The sequence below is a fragment of the Bos javanicus genome, chromosome 25 (genome assembly GCF_032452875.1).
Source record: "Bos javanicus breed banteng chromosome 25, ARS-OSU_banteng_1.0, whole genome shotgun sequence".
NCBI lineage: Eukaryota > Metazoa > Chordata > Mammalia > Artiodactyla > Bovidae > Bos > Bos javanicus.
Window position 1 is genome coordinate 2,261,899 of NC_083892.1, and position 27,587 is coordinate 2,289,485.

General features: G+C 51.4%; 2 protein-coding genes across 4 annotated transcripts; both read left to right on the forward strand.

The window, feature by feature from the left end:
* Positions 1-1,477: 1,477 nt before the first annotated feature.
* On the forward strand, positions 1,478-14,213 carry LOC133238140 (testisin-like). 3 transcript variants are annotated; one of them, XM_061400909.1, is made up of 7 exons: positions 2,073-2,322; positions 2,420-2,449; positions 2,536-2,562; positions 2,776-2,941; positions 3,614-3,897; positions 13,413-13,567; positions 13,826-14,213. In XM_061400909.1, the coding sequence occupies exons 1-7, from the start codon at positions 2,256-2,258 to the stop codon at positions 14,069-14,071; spliced, it is 975 nt and encodes a 324-aa protein (XP_061256893.1). In that variant the 5' UTR covers positions 2,073-2,255; the 3' UTR covers positions 14,072-14,213. The 3 variants fall into 3 exon arrangements, with proteins under 3 accessions (XP_061256894.1, XP_061256891.1, XP_061256893.1); XM_061400910.1 differs by lacking the exons at positions 2,073-2,322; positions 13,413-13,567; positions 13,826-14,213 and adding an exon at positions 1,478-2,048 and having other exon boundaries at positions 3,614-4,992; XM_061400907.1 differs by lacking the exons at positions 13,413-13,567; positions 13,826-14,213 and having other exon boundaries at positions 2,067-2,322; positions 3,614-4,992.
* Positions 14,214-14,823: 610 nt separating this feature from the next.
* Positions 14,824-21,782, forward strand: PRSS33 (serine protease 33). Its single transcript, XM_061400510.1, has 8 exons — positions 14,824-14,882; positions 15,936-16,005; positions 18,247-18,352; positions 19,129-19,155; positions 19,375-19,597; positions 19,919-20,190; positions 20,581-20,750; positions 20,948-21,782. The coding sequence occupies exons 1-8, from the start codon at positions 14,824-14,826 to the stop codon at positions 21,116-21,118; spliced, it is 1,098 nt and encodes a 365-aa protein (XP_061256494.1). The 3' UTR covers positions 21,119-21,782.
* Positions 21,783-27,587: the final 5,805 nt, after the last annotated feature.

Sequence of the window (27,587 nt, forward strand, 5' to 3'; positions counted from 1 at the left end):
GATTTGTTGTCTCCATACATCATTGTTGCCCCTCAAAAGGAGTTCCTGCCTCAGCGATTCTCTTATCTACTTCTCATGTGTCCTTGTCAATACACAGTAACTCATGCTAATGTCTAGGCTGCATACCACATTCCTCAGTTTATTTCTTATCTTTCTAAATCCTGTTTGCCCCTAGTATCCTGAGCTCACTTTCTCTAAAAAGGCTTCTAACCACTAATATCTCCAAAATTCCTAATCTCTATAAGCTATAGTAAAATATACTAACATTACAACATCCTTAAATCTTTAGCTTCTAACTATTTTAATTATTCCTAAGCCCTAAATTCAGCAAACTCCTTTGCCATAAACATTTCCCTCACAAATAGTGTTTCAGATAGCAATCCCTCCCATGGCCTCAAGCTGCGGCCTACGTGCTCATCCTGGAACACTCTTCTGTAAAGGTCCTTGAACGAATGTCAATGATTAACTTTATGAATTATTCTCTGAGCACAGCTGCAGAAGGCTTTGTGTCTTCTCATGCTCCTCTCAAGAACAATAAGCATCTTAATATTCTTTTCAGTCAATTCAGCCGAGGAGAAAAAAAAGAACAAGTCAGATTCACAAGGCCTAACTCCATCCAGGGTCTGTGCCTGCGGGACAAGGAGAGGGAGTTGGGGCCATGTCTCCATTTTGTCAGTAATGCCTAACACAGCTCCCGACACACTCTCACTTTCAGGAAGGAAATACAACAGGTCAGTGAGAAGGACAGTCATTGGGGGCATATGGGCTTGACTTGAAGGCTCAGAAGAAGCTTGCCCTGTGACCATCTGGGAGAGAAGTCCACAGGGAGAGGCCAGCCTGAGGCTGGAGCAAGCTTGGTATTCACCAGGAAAGGACACTTGGGGCAGGGGACAGGCAGGTAGGTGGTCAGAAGGAGGAGAGTGCTCCGGGACCATTGTCAAGGACCAGGGCAGGACCTGTGTAAGGGGTCCCTTGGGTGTGTGTGTGGGGGGGCAGTGTTGGCACTGCGCCTCATCTCTTGCAAGGGGCTGTGCTCAGCCCTGACCTGGGGAGCTCACGGGGACTGGCCAGTCACAAGCACTGTGTAACAAAGACCACAGAGGGGACCTTCTTAGGGGAAACCCTACCCCTTGTTGCACACAGTGTGCCCCTGAGCCCACCAGCCAGAGCCCACGCCCACTGCCCCTTCTGCAGCGTGTGAAGTCCAGGAGGGGTGCTGACAGCCCAGCTTCAACCTCTAGAGAAGCTTCCACGCTCCCCAAGCATCAGGCATGTCCCCCGTGTCTCCCCAATGCGCCCTGAGGTCAAGAACACCCTGCTCTGCCTGCTCCGGCCCCCAGCGGCTTCTTCCCTTAGAGTCACCACCTGGGCCCTGCTGAGGGTGCCAGGACCCAGGATCCCTGAGGGTGCCCACCTCCTTGGGATATTCCTGCAAGTCCAGACTCCAGACTGCCTCCCCTGCCTGGTGGGAGCCCCCCCATCCCGCCGCCCGCCCCCAGAAGCCAATTCCTGGGGACTCATCACTTGGTGCACATGGAGGGGCACTAAGCAGGCACGGGTTCCTCCCAGGTTCCTGTCTGTAGCGTCACAGGGACACAGGAATAAATAACCAGAGATGTTTCCCTCTTCCCTTTTTTTTTTTTTTTTTGGTGCCATTTCCTTCCCGGCAGGACCCAGGTAAGAACGTTTGTAAAAGGCAATTTCAACTTGAAAATCACCCAGAGGAGGGTGACAAAAAGGGCTGGAACCTGCCACTAGGGGGCAGCTTGGGCCACACGCAGGGACCAGCCCGAGGCCCGCAGAGGGAAGGACGAGACCCAAGACCACCAGTCCCCCAGGAGAGGCTAGTGAGGGGTCTTCTCCTCCCGGCTCAGCCCAACAGTGCCCGGCCCCAATCGGTACTCAGTGAGGATTTGGGACTGTGCTTTCATGAGAGTCCTGACGGTGGCCAGGTCCTTGGTCCTTTCTAGAGGAAGGAGCGGCTAGCCCCCAGCGTGGCGGACTAGAGAGGGGTCGGCTGCTCGCACCGGTTCCCGGGCCATAGCAAGGTACGTCGTTGGGGACCAGTCCCAGTAACAAGCTCAAAGCCGGGCACTGTGACGTCCCAGGTACCCAAACAAACCTTGGACCAGCGAGGTCGTCGGCCCGGCTGGGGCACCCAGGGTTCCCGCGGCTCCCTCTCCCCCAGGGGGCGCTCAGCGGGGCCCTGGAGCGGGCGGGAGCGGAGAGGGCGCCGGGCGGCCGGGGGCGAGGCCATGCGCCCGCAGGGGGCGGCGCTGCTGCTGGCGCAGCTGTTGGTGCGGATCGAAATCGCCGAGCAGGGTGAGCTCGGGCGAGGGCTGCGGGAGCGAGCCGGGGTGAAGGGGGCGGCTGGGGCGCGAGGAGGCAGTGGGGAACTCACCTCGTCTCCTGCCCGCAGCCCTTCGGGACAAGGACCTGCTGCTTCCAGGTAAGGCGTGCGGGAGGCGCTTCCCCGCGGAGGGCTCGTGGGCCCGAGCGCGAAGGGCGCCTCAGCTTTCCCTCTCCCCGCTCCAGGTTTTCAGAACTCGTCGATGCTCGCATGTAACTGATGGGCCCCGGGGGGCCGGGGGCGGGCAGGATGGGGCGGGCGCCCGCGGGCCACGTGGGGCGGGTCCCCAGCGTTCGACGCTTCCTGAGTGTCACGACCCCAGGACGCGCCGTTCCCCGGGAGCCCCTTCCCTTCCCAGTGGGTGAGGGTGGGCAGGATGAGCCTGCCTCCCGCAGCTCAGCCTAGTGTCCGTCTGTCCATCCCAGGGCCTTGTGGCATCCAGGGCATCCAGGTGCGCGTGGTGGGTGGAAATGAGGCCAAGCTTGGGCGCTGGCCGTGGCAGGGCAGCCTGCGTTGGAATAAAGTCCACAGCTGCGGAGCGAGCCTGCTCAACCGCCGCTGGGCGCTCTCGGCCGCGCACTGCTTTGAAAAGTGAGTCTGGGCGCAGGGGGCCCGCTGACCCCGCGTCCCGAGTCTGTGCCAGGACGCGCGCCCATGTGCCACGTGGCCGCGGCCCTCGAGTGCTCCTGAGCCCCAGGCTGGGCTGCAGCCCGTTCCACACCGGCACGAGGCCCCCAGGGCGCTCCCTGAGGAAACCCTATGAGGTTTTTTCCGGAACATTTGTGTGTCTTGTTCTCTTTCTTGCTTCGTTTGTCCCCACATGGCACCTCCAGCCTCCACCTTCCTCACCCCACCTCCCAGCGGAGGTGTACCCCTGGGGGAGGAATGAGCTGAGGTAAGTGCTGGACAGGAGCCCGGCTGGTGGGGTCAGTGGTTCCCGAAGCTGTGTGGAGCCCAGCCTGTGTGACCCCCGTGAACCTGCTGGTCCCCTTAAGAGGAGGGCCCTGGAGGCGACAGGGGGTTGAGTGACTGGCCAGGTGAGCTGGCAGGGGAGGCACCCTCCTGTCCCACGTCCCCAGGTGTGGGACTTTGTTTGGGGCTCGGGGCTCTCCCCGTTTCTACTCTGGCCTCTTTGTGGAAGGAGGACCTGTGTCCGGGATGAGCCGGGCAGTGGCCCTGCGGTCTCAGGGAGCGGCCCCAGGCGTGCTGGGGTGGCCCACCCTCCCTCTGAAGACCCCTGAGGGCTTTCTCCCCCCTTGCCAGGAACAGTTACCCCTCCGAATGGTCAGTCCAGTTTGGGGAACTATCTGCCACACCATCCATTTGGAGCCTGCGGGCCTTCCTGCGTCGATATGGAGTCCAGGATATTATCACATTCTCCCAATTCAGGAAGAATTTTCAGCATGACATCGCCCTGGTGAAGCTCTCCTCCCCGGTTACCTTCAATAAGCACGTCCAGCCCGTCTGCGTCACGTCCTCCTCCTTGGAGTTCAAGAACCGGAATGACTGCTGGGTGACTGGCTGGGGGAACATCGGCGAGAGACAGAGTGAGGCTGGGGACAGACGGGCGGGGGAGGGGAGCACTGTCCACCAGGCCCTGTGCCGGCCCGCACAGCAGCTGCAGGGGCCCCGCCTCGGTCTGTGCCCACACTGCCCTCTCTGTGCCCCCTCAGCAGTCGGCCTTCACCCCCTCCCCGCCCCCACCACGGAGCAGCGCTTTCTGCACCCACACTCAGCTCCCCCTGCGAGGCTTCGAGCCTGGAGCCAGGGACCAAGGCCCACCTGCCCAGACCTGCAGCCCCAGACTGCAGGGGTGTGCGAGGTTTTGGGGTGCACTTATCAGAAAAGCACCGGGCTTTTTTTTTTTTGGAGATACAGTTCACAAAGCATAAAAATCATCCTTTTAAACTGTACAATTCAGGGACTTCCCTGGTGGTGGTGGTTAAGACTCTGCCCTTCCACCGCAGGGGGGCATGGGTTCAATCCCTGGCTGGGGAACTGAAATCCCACATACTATGTGATATGACAAAAAAAAAAAAAAAAGCATAAAATTCAGAGTGGTTTTTTTTTTGGATACTCAGAATGGTGCAGGTACCACCACTATCTAATTATGGAACATTTTCATCATCTCAAAATGAAATCCCAGACTTATTAGCCATTACTGCTTATTCCTCGTTGTCCTTGGCCATAGTCCCTGGCAGCCACTAATCTGCTTTCTGTCTTTATGGATTTACCTACTCTGGTCACTTCACATGAACATGATCTACAACATATGGTCTTTGGGGCCTAGCTTCTCTCACTCAGCATAACATTTTCAATGTTCACTTTTGTTTTGGCATGTCAGTACTTCACTCCTTCTTTCTGAGCTATTTCTCATATTAACCATTTTTAAATACATAATTTGAGACTTCACTGGTGGTCCAGGGGTTAAGATTTCGCCTTGCAATGCAGGGGGTGTGGGTTCCATCCCCGGTCAGGGGACTAACATCCCACATGTTGTTGTTCAGTTCCTAAGTCGAGTCCGACTTTGTGACCCCCACAGACTGCAGCATGCAGGATCCCACGTGCCTTGCGGCCAAAAAAACAAAACATAAAACAGAAGTGATGTTGTAACAAATTCAATAAAGATTTTTTAAATGGTCCACATCAAAAATAAAGTCTATAATTCAATGGCATTTCAAACATGCACAGTGCATAACCGTTGACTATCAAGTTCAAAAACATTTTCATCAAGCCCAAAGGAAATCCCATAACCATTAAGTAATCACTCCCCATTACAGCCCTCCATCCAGCCCTTAGCAACCACTACCAGCTTTTTGCCTCTATGGATTTATGTGTTCTGGGTATTTCAAGTAAATAGAATCATCCACTATGTCACCTTTCATGTTTGACTTCCTTCACTTAGTATAAAGTTTTCAAGATTCATCCATGTTATAGTATATATCAAAACTTCATTCTTTTTTTTACAGGGAATAATATTCCATTGTATGGATGGACCACAATTTGTTTATTCATTCATTCACTGATGACTGTGTCATTCAATCTTTTGGGTATTTGTGTCAATAGTGAAGTGAAGTCGCTCAGTCGTGTCCCACTCTTAGCGACCCCATGGACTGCAGCCTACCAGGCTCCTCCATCCATGGGATTTTCCAGGCAAGAGTACTGGAGTGGGTTGCCATTGCCTTCTCCATCAATATTGTGTCAATATTAGTATACAAATTTGTGCTTGAATACCTCTTTTTGGTTATTTTGTGAATGCATTTAGCAGTGCAATCCTGGATCACATGATAATTCTATTTTAACTTCTTGAGGAGCTGACAGTGTTCCATAGCAGCTGCTCCATTTTATAGTCCCATCAACAATGAGGGTTATAATTTCTTTCCATTCTCCTCCACACTTATTATTTTACAGGTTGCTGTTGTTTGCGGGGAGGGCATCCTAGTGCGTGTGAAGTGGTGTCTCACTGTGCTTTTGATTTGTGTTTCTCTAATGACCAGTGATGTTGAGCATCTTTTCATGTGCTAGTTGGCCATTTGTATATCTTCCTTGGAGTAGTGCCTATTTAAGTACATTACCTTGGTGTGTGTTTTTTTTTTTTTTTTTTTGGCCACACTACATGATTTGTGGGATCTTAGGGATTGAACCTGGATCCTCAACAGTGAAAGCATGGAGTTGTAACCACTGGACCACCAGGGGATTCCCAATTCATTAAAAAATATATATTTAATTTATTTATTTTTGGCTGATCCTGGTCTTAGTTACTGCACAAGGGATCATCGATCTTTGTTGCAGCATGAGGGATTTTTTTTTTTTTTTAGTTGCTGCATGTGGGAGCTAGTTCCCTGAAAAGGGATAGAGCCTGGGCCTCCTGCATTGGGAGCAGGGAGTCTTAGCCACTGGATCACCAGGGAAGACCCCCAACCCATTTTTAAATTGAGTTGCCTTTGCAGTTGAGTTGTAATAGTTCCTTATATATTCTGGATACTAGACTCTTTTTAGAGATGTGATCTGCAAATATTTGTTCCTATTTTGTGGGTTTCTTTTTTTTATTTTTTCCCCTTTTTTTCTTTTTCTTTTTTTTTTTTTTTAACGTTCCTGGGTCTCACTCCATAGATTTAATTGGTCTGGGATGTGGCATGGACACTGGGGTATTTTAAAGCTTCCCAGGTAATTGTAATATGTAGCTAGGGGTGAGACCAGCTGGCTTGGTGGGGTTCATGATGAGCAGAGGGCCAAGTGATGCCAGGAAGGAGGGTTACGATAATCTCCAGGAAACGGATAAAGAGCTAAAGATTTGAAAGTTGAAATGAAGACCTGGCCCAAGTTCTGTCAAACAGGTAGGCTTTAGTGTCTGAAAGTTGTGTTTTGAATCCTCTTACATAACTCTTCAAATTCCTCGAAATAGGGATCATAACCTCCTTCCTCCCAGGTTTCTCCACGTTGTCAGTCCCTGGTGTTGATGCGGAAATAGCACTTCAGATGCAGGGCTGAGCCAAGACTCACGGACCACATCTCTTTTCACTTTCATGATAGTGTCTATTTTTTAAAATATATTTATTTAGTTTTGGCTGCCCTGGGTCTTTGTTGCTGCTCATGGGCTTTCTTTCGTTGCAGTGTGCAGGCTTCTCATTGCAGAGGCTTCTCTTACTGTGGAGCATGGGTTCCACGGCATGCAGCTTCAGTAGTTTTGTGGCATGTGACCTCAGTAATTGCAGCTCACAGGCTCAGTAGACGTGGCATGTGGGATCTTCGAGGACCAGGGATTGAACTTGTGTCCCCTGCATTGGCAGGTGGATTCTTAACCACTGAACCACCAGGGAAGTTCATGATAGTGTCTGCTGATGCACAACATTTTTAATTTTGATGAAGTTCAGGTTGCTTTTTTCTTTTGCTGCTTTAACTTTTGATGTCATGTCTAAGAAATCATTTTCAAGTTCAAGGTCATGAAAGTGTACTCTCATGTTTTCTTGAAGAGTTTTAAGTTTGGTTATACTGCAAGGAGATCCAACCAGTCCATTCTGAAGGAGATCAGCCCTGGGATTTCTTTGGAAGGAATGATGCTAAAGCTGAAACTCCAGTACTTTGGCCACCTCATGCGAAGAGTTGACTCATTGGAAAAGACTCTGATGCTGGGAGGGATTGGGGGCAAGAGGAGAAGGGGACAACAGAGAATGAGATGGCTGGATGGCATCACTGATTCGATGGACATGAGTCTCAGTGAACTCCAAGAGTTGGTGATGGACAGGGAGGCCTGGCATGCTGCGATTGATGGGGTCGCGAAGAGTCAAACATGACTGACCGACTGATCTGATCTGATCTGATCTGATCTGATAATGTTAGCTGTTATATTGATATGTATGTCTTTGATTCATTTTGAGTTGATCTTTGTTTATAGTGTGAGATATGGGGTCTGGCCTCGTTTTTTGCATTTGGATATCTAGTTGTCTCAGCACCATTTGGTGAAGAGACTGTTCTCTACTCTACTGAATTGTCTTGGCACCCTTGCCAAAAATCAGTTGGCCAAAGAAGAAAGGGTTTGTTTTCTTTTCTACACTCAAAATTATATTCCATTGGTCTGTGTTTCTATCTGTTTGTCAGCACCCCATTGTTTGATGCCTGTACCTTCCAATTATATTTTGAAATTGAAAAGTGTGTGTTCTCCAACTTGTACTTTTTCAAATATTGGTTTGTTATTTGAGTTCAAAACATCTCTTGATATTTTACATAAATTTTAAAATCAACTTGTCAATTTCCACTCAAAAGACCTTTGGAGTTTGGATAGAGGTTGCATTGAATCTGTAAATTGCTTTAGGAGAGTATTGTCATTGAAATAATATTAAGTCTCCAGTCCATTCACATGAGATATACTTCCATTTATTTAAATCTTCTTTAATATCTTTCAGCAATCTTGTGTAGTGCTTCTTGTGGGCAGATCTTTCATCTCCTCAATTAAATCTATTTCTAACTATTTTATTCTTATTGATGTTATTATATAAATAAATTTTGTTTTCTGATATTGTTTTGGAATTGTTCATTGGCAGTGTATAGAAATATAATTGATTTTTATGTCGATTTCAGATCTGCAGATTTGCCAAGTTTATTAATTCTAGTCCTTTCTTGTGTATTCTTTATGATTTTCTGTATATAAGATCATGTCATCTGTGAATAAAGAGTTTCACTTCTTCCTTTCCAACTTGAATATGTTCTTATTTCTTTTTCTTGCCTAATTTCTCTGACTAGAACTTCCAATAAAATGTTAAGTGGAAGTGGCAAAAAAAAAAAAAAACTGGCATCCTTGTCTTAGGGAGAAAGCTTTCAGTCTTTCACAATTCTGTATATTAGCTGTGGATGCTTCACATATGATCATTATCAGGTTAAGAAAGTTCTCTCTATGCTTAGTTTATTGATTGTCTTTATAATGAAAGAGTGTTGGATTTTCCTACATCAATCAGGATAACCATGTGGGTTTTTTCCTTTGTTCTATTACTATAGTATGCAGTATATTGATTGATTTTTATACATTGGACCCCCCCCCCCCCCGCCTTGCACTCTTCAGATAAATCTCACTTGGTCATGGTGTTAGAATTCCTTTAATATGAAAGACAGGGAAGCCTGGCGTGCTGTGGTCCAGGGGGTTGCAAAAGTTGGACATGACTGAGCAACCAAACAACAGCATGCCACTGGACTCAGTTTGCTAGTCTTTTGTTGAGGATTGTTGCATGTATGTTGATCTGTAGTTTCTTTTGTGAGATAGCTTATCTGGGCTTTGTTGTCACAGAACGAGTTAGGAAGTGTTGTTTAAAAAGGTTTCATGTTAATTTCTTTCTATATTTTTAAAAAAAATATTTATTTACTTGCTTGGCTCGTGCGGTCTTAGTTGCAGCATGTGGGATCTTAGTTCGAACCCTCATCCTTTGCATTACAAGGCAGATTCTTAACCACTGGACCACCTGGGAAAAGCCCTCCTCCTGTGTTTGACAGATGTCACCATTTAAGTCATCTGGCCCAGGACTTTTCCTCATTGGGAGATTTCTGACTACTGACTAAATCTCTTGACCTAGATTTTCTATTTCTTCTTGAATTTGTTTTGGTATTTTGTGTGTTTCTAGACATTTGCTCATCTTCGAGGTTATCTAATTTGTTGGCATACAATTGTTCATAGTACTCACTTACAGTCCTTAAATTTTCTTTAAGGTCAGTGATAGTGTCCCCACTTTCATTGTCAGTTTTGTTGATCTTTCAAAGAACCTGTGCTCCACTCAATATGTCAGCAAATTTGGAAAACTCAGCAGTGGCCACAGGACTGGAAAAGGTCAGTTTTCATTCCAATCCCAAAGAAAGGTAATGCCAAAGAATGCTCAAATTACCGCACAATTGCATTCATCTCACACGCTAGTAAAGTAATGCTCAAAATTCTCCAAGCCAGGCTTCCTCAATATGTGAACTGTGAACTTCCTGATGTTCAAGCTGGTTTTAGAAAAAGCAGAGGAACCAGAGATCAAATTGCCAACATCCGCTGGATCATGGAAAAAGAGAGTTCCAGAAAAACATCTATTTCTGCTTTATTGACTATGCCAAAGACTTTGACTGTGTGGATCACAATAAACTGTGGAAAATGCTGAAAGAGATGGAAATACCAGACCACCTGACCTGCCTCTTGAGAAACCTGTATACAGGTTAGGAAGCAACAGTTAGAACTGGACATAGAACAAGAGACTGGTTCCAAATAGGAATAGAGTACGTCAAGGCTGTATATTGTCACCCTGCTTATTTAACTTCTATGCAGAGTACATCATGAGAAACGCTGGACTGGAGGAAGCACAAGCTGGAATCAAGATTGCCGGGAGAAATATCAATAACCTCAGATATGCAGATGACACCACCCTTATGGCAGAAAGTGAAGAACTAAAGAGCCTCTTGATAAAAGTGAAAGAAGAGAGTGAAAAAGTTGGCTTAAAGCTCAACATTCAGAAAACTAAGATCCTGGCATCCAGTCCCATCACTTCATGACAAATAGATGGGGAAACAGTGGAAACAGTGGCTGACTTTATTTTTCTGGGCTCCAAAATCTCTGCAGATGGTGATTGCAGCCATGAAATTAAAAGACACTTGCTCCTTAGAAGGAAAGTTATGACCAACCTAGACAGCATTTTAAAAAGCAGAGACATTACTTTGTCAACAAAGGTTCATCTAGTCAAGGCTATGGTTTTTCCAGTAGTCATGTATGGATATGAGAGTTGGATTATAAAGAAAGCTGAGTGCAGAAGAATTGATGCTTTTGAACTGTGGTGTTGGAGAAGATTCTTGAGACTCCCATGGACTGCAAGGAGATCCAGCCAGCCCATCCTAAAGGAGATCAGTCCTGGGTGTTCATTGGAGGGACTGATGTTGAAGCTGAAACTCCAATACTTTGGCCACCTGATGCACAGAGCTGACTCATTTGAAAAGACCCTGATGCTGGGACAGATTGAGGGCAGGAGGAGACGGGGATGACAGAGGATGAGATGGCTGGATGGCATCACCGACTCAATAGACATGAGTTTGAGTGAACTCCGGGAGTTGGTGATGAACAGGGAGGCCTGGCGTGCTGAGGTTCACGGGGTTGCAAAGAATCAGACACGACTGAGCGACTGAACTGAACTAAATGAGTTTTTGATGTGTTGTGTTTTTATTTCCATTCATCTCACAGTGCTTTCTAATTTTCCTCATGATTTCTTCTTTGGTTAGGAGTATGTTGTTGAATTTCCATATGGTGAATTTTTCAGTTTTCCTTCTGTTTCTGAAGGAACAGAATTCTAGCCTCAATCAGCTGTTTTCTATGCGGTCAGTCTTTTCTACTTTATTCTAACTCATTTTGTGGTCTGACATCTATCTTGGAGAATGTTTTGTATCCACTTAAAAAGAATGTGTGTTCTGCTCTTCTTTGGGGGGATTGTTCTGGTCTACTGACTATTCAAGACCTCTTTTTTCTTAGTGGGTCTTCTCTTTGATTGTTCTTTCCATTAATAAAAGTGGGACATTGAAGTCTCTGCTGTTATTCTAGAACTGTCTGTTTCTCCCAGCAGTTACATCAATTTTGTATCATGTAGTTTGGGGCTGGTATTAGATATGTAGATATTTATAATTATTTTATCTTGAAGACTTGACACATTTATCAATAGTTAATGTCCTTCTTTGACTCTTATGACATGTTTTGACTTAAAATCTATTTTGTCTAATATTAGTACAGCAACCTCAGCTCTTTTTGGTTACTATTTGCATGGAATCTCTTTTTCCAACCTTTCACCTTCAACCTATATTTGCATTTGGATCTAAAATTATTATCTTGTAGACAGGATATGGCATCCCACTCCAGTATTCTTGCCTGGAAAATCCCATGGACAGAGAAGCCCAGCAGCCTACAGTCCATAGGGTCACAAAGAGTCAGACACGACGGAATAACTTCTCACCTCAGAGACAGGATATAGTTGGATCCTTGTTTTTAATCCATCCTGGCAATCTCTGCCTTTTAATTGGTGTTTAATCCACTTACATTAAAGTTAATTTGATAGGAAGAATTTACTGTGTCCTTTATTCTGTTGGTTTTCTATATTTTGTCAGACGTAGAAGATATAGATATTTTGTATCTATATCTTATATCATCCCTATGCCTTATATCTTATTTCTTCTTTTCTTGTTTAATTGATTTTTATTAGTATACTGTATTGATTTTCTTCTCATTTCCTGCTCTGTGTATTTTTTATTTTCTCAGCAGTTGCTCTGGAGATAAGTTAATAACTTAAACTTATAACAGTCTATTTTGAATTAATATCAACTTAGGTTCAATAGCATACAAAAATTCTGTTCCTATACAATGCTATTCTCCTTTAAGTTGTTATTGTCATAGTTCCATCTTTATATATTGTGTAGTCATTAACAGGTTTATAATTATTCTTATGCATTTGTTTTTTAAATTGTATAGGAAAAAAGTTATGAACCAAAATTATAATAATACTGGCTTTTATATTTACTTGTGTAGTTACCTTCACCATTGTTCTCTATTTCTTCCTATGGGTTTAAGTTTCTGTCTACTGTCCTTTCATTTCAGCCTGAAAGGGTCCCTTTTCCATTTCTTGAAGGGCAGGCCTACTATGATGAACAGTCTCAGCATTTGTTTATCTGGGAATGTCTTAATCTCGCCTTCATATTTTTGAAAGGTAGTTTTGCCTGATGTTGAATGCTTGGTTGACTGTTTTCTTCTCTTAGCACTTTACATATGTCGTCTCACTGCCTCTTGGGCTCCAGGGTGTCTGGAAGGAATTTAGCTGTCAGTCTTGCCAAAGATCCCTTATACTTGATGTGTGTCTTCTCTCTCAACGTTTTTTTAAATAAGATTCTCCCTTTGCCTTTTGATATTTTGATGAAAACGTATCTCGATGTGGATCTCCTTGTCTTTATCCTACTTGGAGTTTGTTCGTCTTCTTGAATGTATAGATTCATGTGTGTGTGCGCGTTCGTTCATGTCTGACTCTTTGCGATTCCATGGACTGTAGCCCACCAGGCTCCTTTGTCCGCGGAATTTTCCAGGCTAGAGTACTGGAGTGGGTTGCCATTTCCTACTCCAAGGGATCGTCCCAGCCCAAGGATTGAACCCACATCTCTTACACTGGCAGACGGATTCTTTATCACTGAGTCACATCTTTCATCAAATTTGGGAACTCTTCAGCCTGAATCATGCAGCTGTAGTATACTGATTACAAACAAGCTCAGCAGCATCAGCCCCTCCCCACTGCATAGCTTCAGCCAAGATCTCTCCCCACTGGTCCAGGCAGGGCCTGTCATCTGCATGCCACGGAGAGGGAAACTGAATCTGGGGGAGGAGCTGTAACAGCCCCCCCCCCATCCATTGGGTCCTTCTGTGGTCCACCAAGTGCTGGGTGCTGGGCTGGAGCAGAGGAGCCATGTCCCGGGGACTGTGGGTGTCCCGGGAAGTCCACTTCCCTGCTTCTTACCCCATTTCCCCAGATGGCAGAGGAGAGGCTAAGGTTGTTTCTTTCTCTCTCCTGCCCTCAACCCCTGGCAGAGCTGCTGCCTCCCTACAATCTCCGGGAAGTGCAGGTCTCCATCATAAACAAATCCAGGTGTTCCTACCTGTTCCAGCAGCCTTTATACCGCAGAAACATCAATCACGGCATGATTTGTGCTGGCTCTGAGGATGGCGATGCTGACAGCTGCAAAGTGAGTACCCCTGCCCCACTCCTCCAAATTTTGGTTCTGAGGGCAACCCTCTTGACTCCCTATCAATCCATCCTCAGAATGTATTCATCAAATCACTGTAGACCTCATTATCCAGCCTGTAAAACAAGCTTCCTGTCTCACATTCATTGTACCTCCTTGGATCCTTATGTGAAATCCAAAGGACAGACTCTGCTCTCAGTCTCTCCTGGGGCCCCTCCTGCCCCGCCCTCGGCCTTGCTCACCCACACTGCTTTCCAGGGTGACTCAGGTGGACCCTTGGTCTGCGAAAAGAATGGGCGGTGGATTCAGATTGGAATCGTGAGCTGGGGAGTGGGCTGTGGTAGGCGCAACCGGCCTGGTGTCTACACCAATGTCAGTCATTACTTCAGCTGGATCCAGTTGCTGACGGCCCGCAGCACACCCAGGCCAGACCCCTCTTGGTTGCTGCTCCCCCTCGCTCTGCTCTGGACTCTCTTACTCCTGCAGATGGCCTGTGCACACTAGAGTCCATGAGGATGCTGTAGTTACCGCAGCTCTGGGCGCACTCACCAAGGGCTGGGGGCACCCTGGTGGCAGGGTGGCCTGCTGGATCAGGCCTCATCCCCTTCTGTCCCCTTTGCTAATAAAGTGTGTATATTCAAGTTGACACCCTGCAGCACATTCTGTGGCTCCGGATGGCTTCCTGGACACCCTCATGGTCACCCGCGTCCTGTCCACCCCAAGACCACTCCTTAACTCCCAAATCATCATCCACCCAGGTCGGAGTTGCAAACAACAGAACCCTCTCAGGTGGTTCAGTCTGAGAGGCGGTTGGAGCAGCAGGATGGCTGGGGGCTCGGAGAGCTGGAGTGGGGGTGCTATGGCGGAAATGCCCCCAGACTCCCCAGTGCTCATACCGTGCCCCCCACCACACAGATGCAGACACTCTGGTCTCACCACGGTCCCCAAAGGCTGACCTGGGACCAGGACAAGGGTGTGGGTAGTTCATTTGGGAGGCAATGCCAAGAAGCCCCAGTGAAGAGCAGAGATGAGGCAGAAGGGGCGAGAGCCAATGACATTTGACCCTTGTGGCAGCTGACGCACAGTCTGGCTGGGGCCCCCCTGAGAGTTCACAGAGACACACCTCAGCATCGCCTGGGGGACAAAGACCCGGTGTGGCCACTTTTATCCTGATTCCCTGTGGTTGACGGTTGTCCTGGGGGCATGGAGGCTCCAAGTTCCATCACATGGCCTGGGTGGAGGGGGCGGCATCAAGCATGTCTGCCCCACCCCCACTGGGCTCCCAGAACGCAGCCTCAGTGTGGCCAACGGACAGGTCAGCAGGGTTGTCTGGGGCCCCTGGGAACTGCTCAGGCAGATGTGTGTTTTCATGGGACCCACGGGTGCTGTGAGCACAGAAGGTGCTGGAAGCTCTGGTCCGGCTGGGGCTGGTCACTGTGCAGAGGCAGGTGGAGGAGTCTGGGAGGGGTGTCCTCATCACCCCTGCCTGCCCAAAAGCCACATTGGCTGTGACACCACTTTCATGCCCCTTAGCAGCCCCCAAAGCTGGAGCTTCCCCTTCCCCAACTACTGAGCCCACAGGCAGCAGTGAAGACCTGACTCAGCCAAATAAATAAACATTTTTTAATAAAATAAATAATTTTTAAAAATGATGAGGGGCTTCCTTGGTGGCTTGGTGGTATAGAACCTGGCTGCCAATGCAGCAGACATGGGTACGATCCCTGTTTTGGAAAGATGCCACATGCTGCAGAGCCACTAAGCCTACGCACCACAACTACTGAGCCCGTGCTCCGTAACGAGAGAAGGCCAAGCAGCGCGACCAGAGAGTAGCCAGCCCCCGCTCGCCACGACTAGGGAAAGCCCACGCAGCAACGAAGACCCAGCACAGTCAAAAATAAATACATTTTTTTTTTTTAAATGATGAAACTGAGACCCAGAGAGGTGACAGAATACTTCAAGTCACCTAGCTCACAATGGCCCATGTCGACCTCAGGCTGTGTGGCGTGCGTGACTCAGAGGGGCCAGCAGGTGCCTGGTGCCTGGTGTCTTCCACGTCTCCCAGGTGGGACTCACCTGCTTTGAGATTTCCACCCTCCGCCATCTGCCCTTCGGAGCAGTCAAAACCTGAGGGCGTCCCTGCTCATCTCCCCCAAAGGCCCTCCGGGCTGACCCCACACAGAACGCTCACTGGTGTCCCGTGTTACCGGAGGACCGCATGATTTAATGCCTGTGAAGCGCTTGGCCCCAGACCAGCCGCCCTGCGACACTGCCCCGCAGGCCTGCCTGGCAGGGTGTTACGGCCCCCCCTCCAGCAGTGGGCCGAGTAACCTCTGGTGGCCTAGTGCCTGAGTGACAGTCTTGTCCACAGAAATACCGTCAAGCCCGGCCAGGCACACATTCCCCACAGCGTCCTGTTCAGGGCCACTTACCCCAGCCCGGTGCCACAGCGCACCCCTCCCTGTGGCCCGGCTCACCCCACACCGTTGTCCCTCCTTGCATGACTCTGGTTGGTGATGTCGGCATGGGGTGGGCTCAGGCTGCAGCCCTCCCAGAGGGCCTGGGTTGTGCTGGGACATCAGTGGGAAAACACCTGGGTCCCAGGAAGGCCACCCCTACCCCACACGTTCCACAAACCAGCTCTGGAGGCTGGAGCATGGGCTTGAGCCTGGTCCTGGAACGTGGACTGTGGAAGTCAGGCCCGAGGCTGCTCTCCCTCGCTTTGTGTGGAAAGACGGGCTGGTTCGCCACTAGGTCCCCTCATTCGTCTCCTTCACCCTCACCGCCCCCCATGCCTACTGGCCCTGTCCACTTACTCCCGAACACTCAGTGCCCACTCTGTGCTGGCACTGCTCTTGCCAGTGGGGACTGGATATTTGTGCACGTGCTCAGTCACTCAGTCGTGTCTGACTCTTCGAGATCCCGTGGACTGTAACCCACCAGGCTCCTCTGTCCCTGGGATTCTCCAGGCAAAAATACTGGGGTGGGTTACCATTTCCTCCTCCAGGGGATCTTCCTGACCCAGGGATGGAACCTGTGTCTCCTGCGTCTCCTTCGTTGACAGGCAGGTTCTTTACCACCGAGCCACCTAGGAAGAACATCTGTGAACTTTCCAAAATTTATACGTTGAATCTTTAACCCCAGTGACTCTGGAAGTAATTAAATGAAGTCATAGGGTGGACTTATTAGTGTCCTTATAGAAAGAGATACCAGGGACTTTCCTGATAGTCCAGTGGCTGGGACTCTGAGCTCCCAAAGCAGGGGGCCCAGGTTCGACCCCTGGTCAGGGAACTAGATCCCACATGCCACAACCAAGACCCGGCACAGCCAATAAATAAATAAATAATTTTTTTTTTTAGAAAGAGAGACCAGGGGACTTCCCTGGCAGTACAGTGGTTAGGACTCCATGCTTCCACTGCTGGGGGCCTGGGTTCAATCCTTGGTCAGGGGACTAAGATCCTGCATGCCACACAGCACAACCAGAAAAGAAAAAAAGACAGCAGCGCCTCCCCCCCCAATACCCCTCATGCCCAGGAGACACAAAGAGAAGGCTATGTGATCATTCAGTGACATGGCAGGGCAGCCCCCTACAAGCCAAGAGAAGAGGCTCCCATCTGGCCAGTTCCTTGTTCTTGGACGTCCAGCCTCCAGAATGGAACTTAAGCCCCCAGTCTGTGGGCTCAGACAGTAAAGAATCTACCTGCCATGCAGGAGACCCAGGTTCAATCCCTGGATTGGGAAGATCCCCTGGAGAAGGCAGTGGCAAACCACTCCAGTATTCTTGCCTAGAGCATTCCATGGACAGACTATGGGGTCGCAAAGAGTTGGACATGACTGAGCGACTGACACTGTGGTGTTCTGTCCTGGCAGCCTGAGCTAAGACAGGGACAGAGACCCAGTCCCTGCCTCACGGAGGGGAGACAAACAGGTATGAATCAGATCTCCCCTGTCACACATCACCTCCTTCTGGGACACGGCCAAGGAGGGGGTGTGCTGGACAGGAAGGCCCCCAGGATGGGGAACCAAGTGGATGGCTGCTGGAGTGGGGCACTGACTTGGTAAAAGGAGATTTCGGAGCCTTTCCAGGAGGTGGGAGCAGTCCAGGCCCCCACCCCCACCCCATCCCATGCATCCCACCCCGCTACTCCATCCTTGCCTGGCTGGACTCAGGCTCCCAGCCCCAGTTCCGTGCACCTTGGCCCAAGCCAGGCTTCCTTCGAGAAACCCAGGTGTCGCTTTCTTTCCACGGCAAAAGCACTGTTCAAAGCATCTTTGTTCAAGGCTGGACTGAGGAAGCCGCAGCCCCGCCCTGACCTCCTTAATTACCTCCTGGCCCCCACCCTGCTCCTGGCTTTTTAAGCCCCCAGATCCTCCCCCAGCCCAGTTAGCAGGGAGGACACCAGCTGCAAGGGTGAGAAAAGAATCCAGGGTCTGTGGAGAACAGGGTTGGGGGGCATCTATCAGGGAAATACAAGATGGGGGAGGGGCTGGGCTCCAGGGCTTGAATGGAGACCTAAGGTGCCCAAATCATGCGGCACTTGAGAGGGCAGGGGTGGTCCCTGGGGCCTGGGCATAGGGCATAGAGCGTGGGCCACAGGGCTAGTTCTGGGACCAACCAGGGTCTGAAGGAAGACAAAAGGAGCTCAGGGTGGGGGGGCTAGATCCTCCTCTTCTCTCGGCAGGCTCCAGCCAGGCTAGTCCTGGGCAGCACCACCCTTACCGGGCCCAGCCCTGAAGACAGAATGAAGTGGGCTTCCTCCCTCCAGGTCCTGCTCCTACTGCTGCTGGGTGAGTGGGGGCGGGGCTGGGGGTGCTGACCACAGGAGCTTTGGCTTCCATCTGCCCAGCCTTCCTGCTTCCTCTAGAGCACTCTAAGGCATCCTACTCTTTTTTCTATTTTTGGCTGCACTGGGTCTTCCTTGCTCCTTCCAGGCTTTCTCTAGCTGCCTCACGTGGGCTTCTCACTGCTGTGGCTTCTCTCCTTGCATGTAGGATTTTCCCTGACCAGGGACTGAACCTGTCTCCCAATCCGCACTGGGAGGTGGATTCTTAACCACTGGATCACCAGGGAAGTTCAGGCATCCCATTCTTGGCTCCAGAGCTTCCCCAGTGACTCAGCGGTAGAGTCTGCCTCAATGCAGGAGCCACAGGAGACGCGGGTTCAATCCCTGGGTGAGGCAGATCCCCTGGAGAAGGAATTCTTGCCTGGAGAATCCCATGAACAGAGACCAGCAGGCTACAGTCCCTGGGGTTGAATAGAGTCGGACACGACTGAAGTGACCTAGCACACCCGCACTACTGGCTCCAAGGGTTCAAGCTGTCTCTGTCACTGACCTTGGGCTCTCCGAATCTGGTTGTGCTCGTCTGTGTAATGGGTCTAAGTCCCGACCTCACAGGGCTCTGGGGAGGGTTTAATCCTGGTAGTCGATTGCACAAAAATCTGGCATCAAGTCAGTGCGACATATACATTCCACCCTCCTTCCTAATCTGTGACCGCCCTCCCCGTCACCCCGTTACCTGACACCAGACCCGTAATCCAGTCCCTTCCCTGCTTCCACCTCCAGGAGCAGCCGGGACCCTGGGATATGTAGGTAAGGAAGCCGCGGAAACCCCCTGTGCCTACCCCTCCCTAACCCCGCCCCCACCCGCCTCCCCGGCCCCACCCCTTCCTAACCCCGCCCCCACCCGACTCCCTAACCCCGCCCCCACCCGACTCCCCCGGCCCCCACCCGTCCATAAACCCGCCCCACCCTACTCCCCGGCCCTACCCAACCCGCCTCCCCGGCCCCACCCGCCTCCCTAACCCCGCCCGCATCCGCCTCCCCGGCCCCCCACTGCTCTGCCCACCCCCAGTCCCCTTGTCCTCCCAGCTTGTGGGCAGCCTCGGGTGTCCAGTCGTATCGTGGGCGGCCGGGACGCCAGGGCCGGAGAGTGGCCGTGGCAGGCGAGCATCCAGCACCGCGGGGCGCACGTGTGCGGGGGCTCGCTCATCGCCCCGCAGTGGGTGCTGACGGCGGCACACTGCTTCCCCAGGTCAGCAGGCAGCCGGACCCCACCGAGGGACGGTCCCCTCCCCCTAGGGCTCCGCTTCGAGGTTTGCCAGGCCGGGGCGGGTGGAGCAAGACCCAGGGAAGGTCTTGGATCCGGGGCTGTAAGTGGCCACGTTTGTACAGACCCCCGGGCGATTGGGCAGGGCCCAGCCCTTGCTCCAGCGTCCCACACCCACTGGGACCCCGCGCCCAGACTTCGCGCAGGTCTCACCCCGGGCTCTGAGAGAGAGGGCGACGGGGACGAGCGCTCCTGGGCTGGAGGGGAAGCTGCCTTAATGTTAGACCTAGCGCCCCCGTCACGCAGGAAGGCGCTGCCCGCTGAGTACCGCGTGCGCCTCGGGGCGCTGCACCTGGGTCCCAGCTCGCCCCCTGCTCTCCTGGCGCCCGTGCGGAGGGTGCTGCTGCCCCCGGACTACTCGGAGGACGGGGCCCACGGGGACCTGGCGCTGCTGCTGCTGCGCCGCCCGACGCCCCTGAGCACCCGAGTTCAGCCCGTCTGCCTGCCGGAGCCTGGAGCCCGCCCACCGCCCGGCACACCCTGCTGGGTCACTGGCTGGGGCAGCCTCCGCCCAGGAGGTGAGGCAGAGGGCAGGGCACGGGGGCACTAGGGGAGGGCCAGGGGCTCTCTCCCCAGCTCGCTCTGACCTCCAGGGACCCAGACATCCTCTCTGTAAGGCCAGGGAGCCCTGGGCTGTCAGGTGAGGCTTTTCCCACCCTCTGCGGGCTCTTCCTGGGTGTCCGATTCTTGCAACCCCATGGACTGTAGCCCACCAGACCGCCTCGGTCCATGGGATTCTCCAAGCAAAAATACTGGAATGGGTTGCCATGCCCTCCTCCAGGGGATCTTCCCAACCCAGGGATCAAACTCACATCTCTTAAGTCTCCTACATTGGCAGGTGGGTTCTTTACCACTAGTGCCACCTGAGAAGTCTCTGCCGCCTCTTAGACCTCCCCCTTCTCCTCCAGTGCCACTCCCAGAGTGGCGACCCTTGCAGGGAGTGAGGGTGCCACTGCTGGACGCTCACACCTGTGACCACCTCTACCACCTGGGCACCGACGTGCCCCGGGCAGAACACATAGTGCTGCCAGGGAGCCTGTGCGCTGGCTATGTCGGGGGCCAGAAGGACGCCTGCCAGGTGCGAGACGCTGCCCGGAATGTCTGGAGCCCACGCCCCTGTGGCCAGCACCTTACCTCCTTAGGACCTGGGACCCAGGATGTACCACCTCCAGGCTCAGTGTGCTGAACCCCGACCCAGAGGCACCCCTGAGGGATGGCAGCCTGGGACCCAGAGTCCCTGGGGGGCTGGGACCTAAGCTCTCCTTTCTCCTGCAGGGTGACTCTGGAGGACCCCTGGTCTGCATGAAGTCTGGGCGCTGGATCCTGGTGGGTGTGGTGAGCTGGGGCAAGGGCTGTGCTCTGCCCAACCGTCCAGGGGTCTATACCAATGTGGCCACTTACAGCCCCTGGATTCAGGCTCACCTCAACATCCCATGCAGTGACTGACCTGAAGCCAGACTCTGGGGTCCCTCGGCTGCCCGGTCTGTCTGGGGACCGACACATCCCTCACCCTTCTGGACTGAAGGCTCAGAGGCCTGATAAAGCCAAGGAGCCACCCATCCATCAATTTGTCTGTCTGTCCCCAGCATCCTCCGTGGAGCTCACCAAATGCGAGTTGCCAACCCTCCTCCAGGAGCCTCCCGTGTGTCTAGGGGTCTCACATTCCCTCTGTTCCCCTCCTGCTCATATTTACCCTCCTGAACTCCAGCCAGGGCACCCAAAGACAGGCAAGTGATTCAGTGCTGGGTCTGGTCTGCGTGCCCCTCTTTTCCGGAAGGAGTCAGAGAGATACAAATGGGACCAGAACCCAACACCAAGGAGATGATTGTCCATTGCTAGCTTTGAAGATGGAGGGGCCACGTGGTGAGGAGCTGAGGGCGGCCCCTGGCCGACAGCCAGTAGGGAAAGGAGCACCTCGGTGCGACAGCTGCAAGGGACTAAATCTGGCCAATAACCTGAACAAGCTTGGAAGCCAACAACTCCTCCCGCAGCCTGCAGACCAGAGCCCTGACAGTCTATGCCCTTGGTTTCAGCCTGGTGAGACCCTAAACAGGAACCCGGTTGAGCCCACCCACAGAGTTGTGATGTAATAAATTAGTGTTTAAGCTGCTGTGTTTGTAGTCATCTGCCGTAGCAGTAGAAAACTCGTATTTTGCCCCACTGTAGTGAAGGTGCCCCAGGAGGCAGGTGGCAGCCACCAGACCTGCCCTTCCCATGCATTCAGGAGTCTGTTACCAGGTCAGATCACAGATGGGGAAACAGGTGCATCAGTACCCTCTACCAAGAGGGGCCCCCAGGTAGGCGTGGCCGTAGCTTCTGCTGTCCTTAGCTTTTTCTGCCACTCCCCCATTCCGTGCCCTGTGTGGGTCTGGGGCTTCCCAGCCCAGGACCTCCCTTCCCCGCCTGCACCTGGAGACCGGCCTATGCCCTTTCAGCTCCCTGACCACCCTCACGTTCTGGCACCTGGTATCCTCGCCCCTCTCTGCCATCTCACCCCCAGGCCAAGGGTCATCCGTCTGTATAGACAGAGCTCAGTTTCTACAGCAACAGAAGGAACAAGAACCTGAACGAAACCTAGAAACTCCAACCTCCGGAAGTGACAGGAGCAAGGGGGGCAGGGGGGCAAGGAAGGCTATCCCTGAAGGGGCAGCCTGGCTGGACGGGGCCAAGTGCGGCTGCCCCACGCAGGCCTGAGCCATGGCTCCCTCCCTTTTCTTTCTTTTTTTTTTTTTTCTGCCACTCCATGTGTCTTATGGGATCTTAGTTCCCCAACCAGGGATTGAACCCATGCCCTCTGCGGTGAAAGTACTGAGTCCCTACCACTGGACCGCCAGGGAACTCCCCCTCCTTTTTTTTCGTTTTCTCCCAGGGGAAAAAGTGACTGCAGCATGTGGTCGCTGCTGGGCCAGACCTGGCTGGGAGAGAGGGTGGGTCTGTGAACAGCGAGGGAGCTCCAGGCTGCCGCCTCCCCTCTAGGCTGCCCATTGGGGGCAGAGGCTGGCTGTAGCAGGCCAGGCGAAAGGCTGTGAGCACATCGCAGTGGGGTCCTAGTAGCCCTGGCTGGGCAATGCTGGCTGTCCTCCCATCCTGCCCTCAGCCTGGGGCCCGCCAAGAGAATATCCTCAAGACACCTCCCAAGGCATTGAGACCAGAACAAGCCAGGGACTGAGAGCCAGGATGCCTCAGTCTTGGGCCTGCCATGATCAAAGTAATGGGTCCCCATTCAGAGCTCAGTGTTTCTTATATATATATATGTAATTTATTTCTGTATAATTTATATATTTTATTTATTTATTTAAATTTTGGCTGTGGTGGGCGTTCATTGCTGTATAGTCTTTCTCTGGTTGGGGTACTTGAGCTTCCCCTTACGGTGGCTTCTCTTGTTGCAGAGACGGGCTCTAGGGCACGGTTGTGGCTCTCGGGATCTAGAGAGGACAAGGGCTCAGGAGTTGTAGTGCAGGCTACACTGCTTCTCTGTGCCCCACAGGCTCAGTGGCACAGCACCCTGTGCCGCTGCATCCCGCCCATCAGCAAGGTCAGTGAGGCCGAGGGGGTGTGTGACAGGTGGACCGGGCCCAGCATCCGTCTCACGCTGCACCCCGTCCCCACAGGCCTCAGAAAGCCAGCCTGACCTACCAGGAGGGGCTTTCAGAGTAGTCCTGAGAACCACCCTTGCCGGGGACAGGATGCTGGGCTCCTGTCCATGCAGGTATTTTTTAGCCGTTCACCTGCTCCGGTTGGTAGCGCTGCGGCCAGATGGCCCAGCCTCTCCGAGAAGTACTGATGCACCTGTTTCCCCATCTGTGATCTGACCTGGTAACATCTGCCCCGTTATGGCTGTTGGGAGAGTCAAAATGACTCAGTTCTGCCCAGCAAGCACGCGGGTTGTGCCAGGCATTGGTGGGCTCTCAACTGATCTCTGAACACTTGGAAGGTGTTCCCATTTCATGAATGGAGAAACAGGCCCCGAGAGACTAGGTTATGTGCCCCACGACCCACAGCAGGCAAGAGGTGAAGGCAGATTTGAATCTGGGCCGTCAACTCAAATTCCACAGTGAGTTATGTCACTTCCCTTATAGAAAATAGTTGTAAAATGCTGCCAATGAAAGACACACTAGTAGCTAGCAGTGATTGACAATTACTATTTATTTATTTTTAATATGTGTTTTGTTTATTTGGCTGTGCTGGGTCTTAGCTGGGTCTTTGGCTGATGTGGGATCTAGTTCCCTAACCAGGGAATCAAACCCAGTGCGTGCGTGCTGAGTCACTTCAGTCGTGTCCAACTCTTTGTGACCCCATGGACTGTAGTCTGCCAGGCTCCTCTGTCCTTGGGATTTTCCAGGCAAGAATACTGGAGTGGGTTGCCATGCCCTCCTCCAGGGAATCTTCCCGACCCAGGTATAAATCTCTTATATCCCCTGCATTGGCAGGTGGTTCTTTACCACTGAGCCACCTGGGAAGCCCCCAGCTCCCTGCATTGGGAGCACACAATCTTAGACACTGGACCATCAGGGAAATCCCTGACAATTGCTATTTATTAATAACATTTTAAGAAATTTAAATACAGCAAAGGAGAAGGTCCACCAGCCGAGATCCTACATGCTTAGTTTAGAAGCCCGGGAGAGTTTCCATGGTGAGCTTTGAGTGGTTGAAGCAACAGGGCAGAAAGGACCGGGGAGGACTTCCTGTGCAGGGAAGCAAGAGCAGCTGGCCAGCTGCATCACCTGCCATCTGTAGGAGGGTCTGCACCCAGCTAAAGAGCTGGGGGCTGGGGGTTGAGCCTCTACACCTCCTTCAAGCCTCTCCTGACCCCATTCTCCCTGCAGGAGGCGTCACTGTACTCATTGACACGAGGACGGAAGTTACCTCTTGCAACCAACCACCCAGCACAGCACCATAGGGTACACAGAGATCCCATGTGAGGGGAAGGGCTGCCTTGAGGCCTAGAGAGGGAGGAGACCCAGGAAAGAAAGGGGCTTCAGAGGACTCCTGAGGAGCCAGAAGTCAGAAGTCAAAAATTATAACTATGGCTATAGCTTAGGGAACATCTATATTTATTGAGTGCTAACTCTTGCTGATATTACCCAAAAGCTGGGTTTGCTTCTTGGTGGGTATCGAGCAAAAAGATACTTACAACCAAGAAGTAAGGATTTATATTATTTGCGGCAAGTGAGGAGAACACTTTGGGTATCTCTTCCAAAGCAGTGTCTCCCTGGACAGCAGCATTGGGGGAGTTTTAAGCTAAGGGTACATGCACATTCACAAAGGGGGTTGCATTGAGGCCAGGCTTAGATCACAAAATTAGATCACATTTTGGCCCAGGCCAAAAATGGCTTCTCTTCTGTCAATAAAACCACACCAGTTTCTCTTTCTCCAGGGACACCCCCCACCCCATCTGCTTACAGTAATGCTCCACAAACTACAAACAGCTATTCTGCCACTTCAGAGAGGTGGACACTGGGCTTGGTGAGGTTAACTGCCCAAGGCTGCACACTCAGTGCCAGAGCAAGGATTTGAATCTCAGCGGGTCTGAGCCTAGAGCCTGCTTGGCTAGCCAGCAACCTGATTCAGGGCCAAAGCAGCATCATCTTCATGTTCCACCCACTCTAAAGAATTATCCATTTGTGGCCTCAGTAACTGCTGAGCTGTTCAGCATCCAGGATCATCACTGGCTCATTTCTCATTGGGTGCCACAGCATGCCTCTCTGGCACATGCCAGCAGCGACACAGATGAGATTCTCCTTCTCCCTGAGAGAGGTTGCGAGAAAAGCCTCCTTGCCTTGCTCTAGCGTAACTGCCATTTGGGACACAGGAAAGTGTCCAAGGAGGAAGCCCTAGGCTGTTAGTAGGGATGAGGGGTGGCCAGACAGGGAAACCAAGTCCACATGCCCTTCCGGATCCAGAGTAGACCTGGGCAGAAGAGTAGGTAGGTGCCCAGGGCACCCTCTGCCTGGGAAGACTGAACACCAACTTTGGCCATGCATGGTGCTTCTAACAAGTTAGGCTGTTCAATGGCCTAATTAGTTATCGAATGGAAGTCCTACTGCTTGCCACTCACAAAATCAATTACATACTCACAAATGTTGGTGGCAAAAGAAAAGTACTTTTAATCAGAATGCTGGCAATCTGGGGAGATGGTGGACTCAAACTCCCCCAAAAACTTTTAAAGGGAAGAAATCTCAGTTAGTCCTTGAGATCTGGAGTCAGAATTGTCATGAAACTGTTTACCTCAGATTGGAACTTGAACCCATGTGCTGGGGCTCCAAATGAGCCAAAACGTTGCTTGGGACTTGAACTCTCAAGATTGGGACTTGAACCCAGCCAAAACCAATAGTCTTCCAACTGAGATCACAGACCTGGTTTCAAGACCTAATGAACCTCGTATCAGAAAGAATTCAGTGAGACACAAAGTGGTAGCTAAGAAATGTATTTATTCAGAAAGAAACAACACTCCATAGCGAGCAGGGCATCGCAGAGGGTGAGTGTTGTGGTCTTGATATACGGTGTAGTTACTTTTTATGGGTTGGGTAATTTCATATGCTAATGTGTTAGTGTTAGTTGCGTCTGACTCTGCGACCCCATGGACCGTAGCCTGCCAGGCTAGTCTGTCCATGGGATTCTCCAGCAAGAATACTGGAGTGGGTTGACATTTCCTACTCCAGGGACAGGCTAATGAGTGGGAGGATTATTCCAACTATTTTGGGGAGGGGGTGGAGATTTCCAGGAGTTGAGCCACTGCCCACTTTTTGGTCTTTGAGGGTCAACCTTTGAGGTCTTTGAGGGTCAAAGTGTCATGGTGGCTCACATTAGCTTGCGCCTGTGTTACAATTAGTTTATACTGAGAAGCAAGGTCTAGTCAACTTGACTTGTCTGCCATCTTGGACCCATTTGGTTCTAATCAGTTTATGTTACGCCCTCTGGTTATGTCATTCTTTCAAAGCTTGTGCCCTGCCTGCTTCCCTCCTGTTTCACCCACGTAGTTAACTTCTTGTACTCTTCCTCTAGAGGCTATCTTGTTCATAGTTTGTTCAGATTACTGAATTAGAGACTAGAGAAGCAATCCAGTCACCTGCTGAAGTCTTCATTTCTCCTTTTTTGATCTGCAGAAATAACTAATATGGCAAGATATTGTGCGATTAAAATTTCGTAAGGTGTGCTTAGCCCAGGGATGGGTAAAGCATGGTTTCAAGGAAGGGATGTGTGTGCTGGTTCAAAACTTGTTTACAATTTAGCTTTGCTAAAGTGACAAGAAAAGGAGCTTCCTGCTGAGGGCAGTTTCCTGCAAAGAGCTGCTTTCACACTGCCTCACACCAACAACAGCATCCAAAGGTCCTTATAGGACCCGCTAAACTGGTTTAAATAATCCTAAAGCCCCACAAAACTGGTTTAAATAATCCTCACAACCTAGGCTAGGGCGGGGAAACAGTACAGTTTTCTGATACGGTGGCCGAAAGATCCAGAATTTAACACCTCCTCAAAATGGCTACCAGGGAGTCCCATAATCATGAGTCAGACTACCAGGTCTGACTGTGATGAATACAGGTCTATGGCGGCCCAGGTCTCTCTGTGTTGTGACTGTCTTGGCGCCGCGATGACCAAGACGTATCATTCATACACTCTCCTTGGCGCGTGAGGCACCCTACACTTGGGAAGTTCAGCCCTGTATTCCCTGCAAGAAGGATGGACCTGCGCCCAGGCATCCGCCTCACTGCATCAACACGGGGACCTCGCCTTTGCCACAACCAAGATGGCTCCACCGCCCAGAGTCCCTCCCGCGCTCGGTCCCCGCCCGACTCCGACCTCCTCCATCACTCCGCCAACCGGCCCCGCCCGCGCCACGGGGCCAAGATGGCGGCCAGACACTCGGTCGGAGCGCCCCCTTGGCGGATTACTTAAAATGGCGGCACGGGGCGGG

What these genes read in the sequence shown, in the direction of transcription:
- PRSS33 (XM_061400510.1), top strand. Translation starts at nt 14,824, where the DNA reads ATGTCTGCCCCACCCCCACTGGGCTCCCAGAACGCAGCCTCAGTGTGG. An exon ending in CCTGCTCCTACTGCTGCTGG is followed by an intron (nt 18,353 to 19,128) that starts GTGAGTGGGGGC and finishes TTCCACCTCCAG; the next exon opens with GAGCAGCCGGGACCCTGGGA. An exon ending in CGGGACCCTGGGATATGTAG is followed by an intron (nt 19,156 to 19,374) that starts GTAAGGAAGCCG and finishes CCTAACCCCGCC; the next exon opens with CGCATCCGCCTCCCCGGCCC.
- LOC133238140 (XM_061400907.1), top strand. Translation starts at nt 2,256, where the DNA reads ATGCGCCCGCAGGGGGCGGCGCTGCTGCTGGCGCAGCTGTTGGTGCGG. An exon ending in GAACTCGTCGATGCTCGCAT is followed by an intron (nt 2,563 to 2,775) that starts GTAACTGATGGG and finishes TGTCCATCCCAG; the next exon opens with GGCCTTGTGGCATCCAGGGC. An exon ending in GCCGCGCACTGCTTTGAAAA is followed by an intron (nt 2,942 to 3,613) that starts GTGAGTCTGGGC and finishes CCCCCTTGCCAG; the next exon opens with GAACAGTTACCCCTCCGAAT.